The sequence below is a fragment of the Triticum urartu genome, chromosome 3 (assembly GCF_003073215.2).
Source record: "Triticum urartu cultivar G1812 chromosome 3, Tu2.1, whole genome shotgun sequence".
NCBI classification, from domain to species: domain Eukaryota; kingdom Viridiplantae; phylum Streptophyta; class Magnoliopsida; order Poales; family Poaceae; genus Triticum; species Triticum urartu.
Genome location: NC_053024.1, coordinates 458,415,692 through 458,422,972, shown reverse-complemented (window position 1 = coordinate 458,422,972; position 7,281 = coordinate 458,415,692). Strand labels below are relative to the sequence as shown.

Here is a 7,281-nt window from a genome sequence, read left to right as displayed (position 1 = left end):
ACTGTGCCATCGACCAGCGGGTCCGGTGAGGAAAGAGGATGAACGCGCGTTCGTTTTGTGTCCGCGTCGACGTAAATCAGGCTAAAAATGATCGAAAATGGGTCAGCAGGCAGACGAAAGCGGACGCGCGTCCGTTTGGGTCGACGCATTGGGCCGGCTTTTTTGTCCATACCGACCCAAACAGACAGCCGCGGACGAAATGGGTCCCCCATTATAGTTGGGCTAAAGACATAGCACAACCCATTCAGTTCTGTGCATTTTTCACGACGGGGCGGGAAACATTCGGAATGGCGGGTCGGGTGCGCGCGCGTGCGAGTGCGACAGGGTGCAGCGCACCGCCTATCTTTCCTCGCCGGTGAGGTGATGGGCGAGACGAACGATGACTCAGACCGCAGTCACCCGGGCATCCAACGGCCGGGATCCCCCCTCTCCGCCTCCGGCCCTCCATCCGCTCCGTCCGCGTGCCCTCCGGGCTTTGACCCTTCCTCACCAACCCCGACACGCAACCCTCCCTATGACATGTCGGCCCTGACAAGCCTACTCCAAGCCGCAAGCCCTCTCAGACCGCCGTAATCCCATCCGCACATCCCAGCGCAGCCTACCCCCTCACTGACACCCCGTACCAAAAAAAAAATTAAAAAAAATTCGGGAGGCACGACACGGCCGGCCACAGCTGTCCCTGGCGGCATGACATGTGGGCCCGGGCCGCGTACGCGGCCCACCGGTCAGTGAACCCGTCGAAGACGAGTGGAGACGGGCTATACCAAATCGGAGACCGAGCCCTCATAATTCTCCTCTCTCCCCCCTCTTGTGATTCCGGTGCGTCTCCCCCTCCTCTCTGCCTGCGCGCACCGGCTTCCCTCCCCCTCCTCTCTCCTCCCTCCGTCCGCCTCCGGGAGAGGCCGAGAGAGAGGGAGAGAGAGAGGACGCGCCGGAGCTACCCGCGGCAGCATCGTCCCGTCTCGGTAAGCTCTGCGGAACTCCTCTCCCGGATTCGGTCCTCCTCGGTTAGGGATGGATGGCAGCGACTGGTAGTAGCTCTGCTCGATTCGGTAGAATTCGTCTCCGTTTAGCGTGCTGGGGCCTCGTCTCGAGTTTTTGGCTCGCGGAGATGCCGCGGGAATTGATTCCCTTGTTCTCTCCAGGCCGGGGGGTTTGGGTTTTGGTCGATTTGTCGGGAAGTAAGTCGGGGAATTTGAACCGCCGGGTTCTAAATCCGGCTAGAAACACGCGGGATTTTGATTCTCACGCACCCGCTAGATTCTGAGAGTTGGCGACGCTTGTTTGGAAACCCTTGCATCTTCCTTCTAGTTGGGGATTTCTATTTTTCTTCCGTCGGGTTGGGCTCTGCTGCTTTGCTTTGGCTACTCTGGTGGTTCTTTCTGTCGGAATCGCACCCACCGTGTAATTTCTAGCTAAATCTCTAATTCGACTAGGCAGTTTGTGGGGTTCTAGTGCACAGCGGCGATCTGAGTGTTTCAAGTCAGATATTGTAGGGTTTGTTTGTAGTAATCTCACTTTTGGTACCCCCTTAAATTGGAGTACTGTGTTTTATAGAGAATCTAATGGGAACATCCCTCCAGTCAAGGAAACAATTTTAATGGAAATATTCCCCTCTGTCTAAATTTACTTGTTCTTCTCCTCTAGGGTTTGGGTTCTCGTTTTAGTTTACCCCATCTTACCTTGTTGCTGCTTAACCTAGATGTTTTGCTACCTTTGTAGATCTGCGTTGTACTCCTTGACCGGCTATGGCTTTTATGAAGTCAGACTCATTTCAAGCCTTCCGTCTAAAACAGAACTTAGGTATTGGATGCCCTTCGTTATTTTGCTAGAGGGTTTTGCTGTTGACCTAGCTCCAAAAGTAATTCTTTTGCTGTAATATGTTGGCAACGCAGATGATTTTGTCCTGAAATCTCTTACTCTAGCTTGCAGCTTACATGCAAAATTTTTGCTAACGTTTGATGCTTCTCAATGTTAGTAATTAATACTAGAACACAAGTAAAGCTACACTAACTAAACCAGTCTAACGGTTTCTGTCGGTTCCCTCCTGCTTTGCTGGTAAAAGGATACCGCTTTTGCGTAAATAAAGTAGCAGTTGCGGAAACATGTGATTAAGAGCGCAAACTGTGTGAGACAGCAAGACTTTTGCTCAAAGGCAGGACTTTTGGGGTTTGGGTTATATTATCGACCCTGTCCAGTATTGGCATAAGCAATGTTGCACAATGCTGAAGGTTTTAAGGTGTGGGAAAAATTGCAATGTGCATTCATCTTTTGGTAATCTTGTATGTTTTCACTGAAAATTGTGACAAAAATTGGACCGATAGGACGCTTTTTATGTTAAACCTGTTTGTTGCGCACATATTGTTGGCATTGCTCTATTTGTATGTGCTAGGAGGGTAAGTAAGGAGAATTGGAGTGGTACACAATATTAGCTCACCAGTAGACACCGTGCCACGTCTGCTGCTTGGGTCACTAACATGCTGTGAGATGAATACTAATGCTGCCCATGCATTAGTTTGAAAACTTTCAAGTAACATCAGACCTACGCGCCATCTTAGTATAGTCACTAACGAGGTTTGTTCGCTTTTGGTGTGTATGTCACAGAAGCATGATGATGTTTCTTTCTTTATTCTGCAAAATACCATGGGTTTAGGGTTTTGTTTAATATCAATACACATTATACACTCGTTAGTCCATGCTGAATAAGGATAGGCAGAAGTATTTTTTTTCTTTTCCTTTTTCACTAGTAACCCGACAGGGTAGGTAAAAATGTTGGCATGGCATGTATTCATTAAACTATTATGGTTTTGTTTCCTTATATCTGTGAATGTTGGGCCCCACTGTTCTCTTCCTTTTGTAAAGTTGTATTTTTTAACTTCTGTAATGGATGTGCAGACAGCTTTGGCACTCTGAACTGCTGATCAAGATGCCAGCACTGAGAATGAAGAGGAAGTTTGATGATGACATTTTCGCGAATGAGTTTGACACCAAATCCATGAAATCGATGAAAATCTCGAATTTTCAAGTTGATGAGTTCGAGCAGGCATTTGTGTTGAACTCGTCTTACAAGGACCGTCAGGATGGTAAGTGACTGCATGGTTGCTCTTTCAAGAGAAGAGGTGACTGCATAGGTGTCTTGTTCTCTTATGAATAAAATATATTGAGCGTAGATATTTCCCTATGTTTCAAATAGAAAAAACCTTCCAAGTTAGCTCCAATGTCCATTCTTAGTTATCTATGCTGGTGTTGAATGTGTACCCTTGACTGGAATTCTGACAACTACGTATGTCCTTAGCAGTATATTCAGGAGATACTCCTCTAGTCCTGTTTCTAAGTACTTGGCACTGTATGACCAAATCACACATATCAAGATATGGCTTCAGTAAAGTTGAACCATAAAACGCTCTACCAATATTGTAAGCACGACTGTGAATTTATAACATGGAGCAAAATTAATAGGGGTATTTGGGGGAAATTTGCCTTCAGATTAGCAGGTTGACAAGTGTTGGGGAAAGATATTGGTTTCAATCTTTTAGAAACGGAAGGAGTATTATCTGTAAACATACAGTAGATAGCTAGATTAGTTGGTTGTGTCTTACCATTGATTTGTTTACTTTTACACGTAATATTTGTAAACAAAGTAGAGCAATACACTGCGCATGGTTGATAATTCAAGGTTAGTGTACCTGTGTATATTTTATATGGATTGATGATCTCTCTCTTTTTAGAGCCTGAGTCGACAACTCAACTAGCTGGCCAGGATATTAGGGTTACAGAATTTTCTGGCTTGCATGCTGTACTTGGAGGAACATCCGTTGCTCTGCTGAAGGTATTGCTACATCATCTGATCTCAAACTTGACTCGGTGATAAAATATTGTGCACTTATCCTTGTGTTTAATCATTTTGATTTCAATACAAATATCTAGTGGCCTCTTGTATTTCAACTGCCAAATTATCACATTGCTTCCATTGTTTGTAATATTACCACTTAGACTACTGTTCGGTACTTGGTCAAGTTGAATGTTCTTTTGATGTTAGCTTGCTTACATCCCAATTGATGATTGCCTGACAACATTAATTGGACGTTTAAATTTCTTTTTGGTTTTCTTGTTAATATGTTTGGATGATTGCTTTCAGCAAGTTATCATTGCTGATTTCCAAATTCGATGACAAGTGAAAAAGGGTGCAATTTCTAACTAGAACTTTGGATGATGGAATTTACCTGTTGCCTATTGCCATTTCACCTTCTACATCAACTTGTTCAGATTAAATGATTAAATGCTTAAATGCCTCAAATATCTTGTAAAGGCTCTAGAATGTCACCATTGTTTGATATTTGCTATATTAGGATATGAACTTCGATGTAGCATCTTAAGGTCGGTAGTGGTTTGCTTTGTTGCTTTTTTTGGTCATGTCTCATGCTCATTTTCTTTCTGAAATCCCAACATTATATATCAGCATCACTATTTTCATTTTTTTTGGAAAAACCTCTGCAGCCTAAGATTTATCCTATTGATATGCAGGATTTAATATCTGAAACTGTTGTTCCACCAAATTTGGAGCCTGATTCCTTATCTAATAATGATGACGGCAAATCTCAGTCAAATGTAGTGAACACCGGTGATAAAGGTAAGAGTACCCCCTTACCCCTCGAGCAGTTTCTGTAACTAATCTGGCTAGTTTAGGTGATAAGTTTTGTTCACGGCCAATGTCTATTTGTCACGTATAAAAATACACAGCCGCCAAATACAATGTTTTATAGAACACATTTGATATGCTCACAAACAAGGTTTGCAGATGAAGATGTAAATTCTGCAGCACAAGATATTCATTTATATTCATTTGGGCCGCACTGTGCACATGTATATTCATTTACAATTTTGCATTGCAGAGTTTGCAGATGAAGATGTAAATTCTGCAGCACAAGATATCTGTGCTGTCAATAATCATGAGAAAAGCCTGGGCTCAAACCTGGATTGCAGCCTGTTGGATATTTATAATCCTGATGATGCTTTTCCTTTCTTATTTGATGTTCCAACTGGTCTCCTGGCTAGTTACAGTACATTTTGTGATGAATTTGTACCCATTGATTCATTGATAGACATGAGTGGCATATGCGGAGTATTTCCACTTAATGAAAGCACCGTGGAAGGTGGCATTGGCAATGAACCATGCCCATCACCAGGGGATATGTGCTTTAATAACTCTGGTGGGGAGTGCTTTAGCCATTCTGAGGTTTTAGACTGGCTTAATCCATATATGGATGAGGAGGATTTACCTAATCTTATTGATTATACCGAGTTGAGCTCAAATGCTGCTTGTGTATCTAAAGAGCAAGGGGCCAGGAAGGTCACTCTTGTGCTTGATTTGGATGGTACGTTGCTAGCATGAAAATACTTGCTTTGTTTGGTAACTTGTTGCTTGCCATTGAGAATAATGTATTGATTCTTCCTGTGCAGAAACCCTTGTTCATTCAACTATGGAGCACTGTGATGATGCAGATTTTTCTTTTCCAGTGTCCTTTGGTATGAAAGAACATCTGGTATATGTGAGGAAGAGACCACATTTGCATATGTTCCTCCAGAAGATGGCTGAGATGTTTGATGTTGTTATATTCACAGCAAGCCAAAGTGTTTATGCAGACCAGCTGCTTGACAGGCTCGATCCAGAGAACACATTGTTCTCGAAGCGTTTTTTCCGTGAGTCATGTGTATTTACGGAAAGTGGCTACACAAAAGATCTGACTGTTATTGGAGTTGACCTTGCAAAGGCTGCCATAATTGACAACACTCCGCAGGTAAATTGCTACGATTAATTCTCAGCACCTCTCACTCAGTACTTCCATAGTAGTAGGATTAAATCTTCCAAAGTGTCCTTAACCAACATTTCCGTTTGGAGGCTTGCACTTTGGCTATCCGTTTCTTATGGTACTTACTCTGTGTTGTGTATACAGGTTTTCCAGTTGCAAGTGAATAATGGTATACCCATAGAGAGCTGGTATAACAACCCCTTTGATGAGGGGTTACCTCAGCTGATTCCATTCCTGGAGACGCTTGCTGTTGCTGATGACGTCCGACCCATAATTGCCAAGAGGTTTGGCAACTAAAAGGACAATGGCTGAGGTTTTCCAGCAGGTGTTAGGAAGAGTTTGTTGGTTACTCACATAGAGGAACAAGAACTTACATGACACATTGACCGAGCTAGTCGAGACTTGCCTTTTTCTTAACTTCATTTACATGTGTTCCATAGGATCAAGAATTTTGGTGGCAGAGCTATTCGTTGTGAATTGTACATATCCTCAAAACACTGTTATAGAATTTTGTACATAAAAACTGTTAGAAATGAAAGTGAACCCCTCCAAAATTTCTTCTTTCCCCGTTGCCGAAGTATCTACGTTCAACAGTCCACTTTCCAGTGTTTTTTTTTGTTTCATGATGCCAGCTAGAATTTACTGTTAATTGTCTGACATCTTCCGCTAAGATGAATTATCATGATTGACTCTTGGTAGGAATAGATCGTAAGTACAGTAAATTACATAACTGGGTACGTGGAGATTGCTCTGAATACTTGATCCATCTTTGTCTGATGTGGGGATCTAGGCCATCCAGCTTAAAGGTGAAATCTCATGTAAAAGTCGCTCCCGGCTGCCGTATTGTTCGTCGGATATCCATGCCATTCGACACGCAGCAATGCAATTGTTAAAATAAGGCAAGAGTCAGGTATTTCGTGCATGGTTGTGAACTCGATCTTCTGGTTCAACATCATCTACAACTAAACACTTCCGACATTCCGACTCCACTTGAAGCCATTCTGAACTTGACTTGGAGATTGAGGAGCACCGACCATTACCTAGCGCCTCTGTCTAACAAAACAAGACCTTCATTATGATGTCAAACAAAAAAAAACAAGACCATCATTATGAAAATCTTGTACTCTTTTTGATCCATATTACTTGTCACTCAGCTGGATGTATCTAGCATTGGAATACATCTACATACACCCGTTTCAACGATAAGTAATATGAATTGGAGGGAGTTGCATCATGTGTTCTCAAAGACTAGTCGTTCCTGACGTGATGGTTATTTCCCCGTTCGATTCACCTTTGTTGAGCTAGTCCAAATATCCGAGTTGGTTCCATCATCCATCACTGCAGCTCCTTGAAGACACATTCTCACTTGCTGTGCATATCCAAAAATTTGCAAATGTTGAAGAGAAAATTCCTTATTTGATACTGTCTTAAAATCTGGTTTCTTATTTGACATTGGAAAAGTTTTTTTTTT

The 7,281-nt window shown here is 42.9% G+C and overlaps 1 protein-coding gene across 2 annotated transcripts; it reads left to right on the top strand.

The window, feature by feature from the left end:
• Positions 1-779: 779 nt before the first annotated feature.
• On the top strand, positions 780-6,371 carry LOC125544326 (CTD small phosphatase-like protein 2). Of its 2 annotated transcripts, XM_048707966.1 has the most exons (8): positions 785-965; positions 1,723-1,803; positions 2,896-3,083; positions 3,729-3,829; positions 4,525-4,630; positions 4,893-5,375; positions 5,461-5,798; positions 5,955-6,371. In XM_048707966.1, the coding sequence occupies exons 3-8, from the start codon at positions 2,927-2,929 to the stop codon at positions 6,105-6,107; spliced, it is 1,338 nt and encodes a 445-aa protein (XP_048563923.1). In that variant the 5' UTR covers positions 785-965; positions 1,723-1,803; positions 2,896-2,926; the 3' UTR covers positions 6,108-6,371. The 2 variants fall into 2 exon arrangements, with proteins under 2 accessions (XP_048563922.1, XP_048563923.1); XM_048707965.1 differs by lacking the exon at positions 1,723-1,803 and having other exon boundaries at positions 780-965.
• The last annotated feature ends 910 nt before the right edge of the window (positions 6,372-7,281 follow it).

Excerpts from the sequence above, each read along its gene's own strand:
- LOC125544326 (XM_048707965.1), top strand. The coding sequence starts at position 2,927 with ATGCCAGCACTGAGAATGAAGAGGAAGTTTGATGATGACATTTTCGCG. Across the intron at positions 3,830-4,524 it reads CATCCGTTGCTCTGCTGAAG|GATTTAATATCTGAAACTGT; the intron begins GTATTGCTACAT and ends ATTGATATGCAG. Across the intron at positions 5,376-5,460 it reads TCTTGTGCTTGATTTGGATG|AAACCCTTGTTCATTCAACT; the intron begins GTACGTTGCTAG and ends CTTCCTGTGCAG.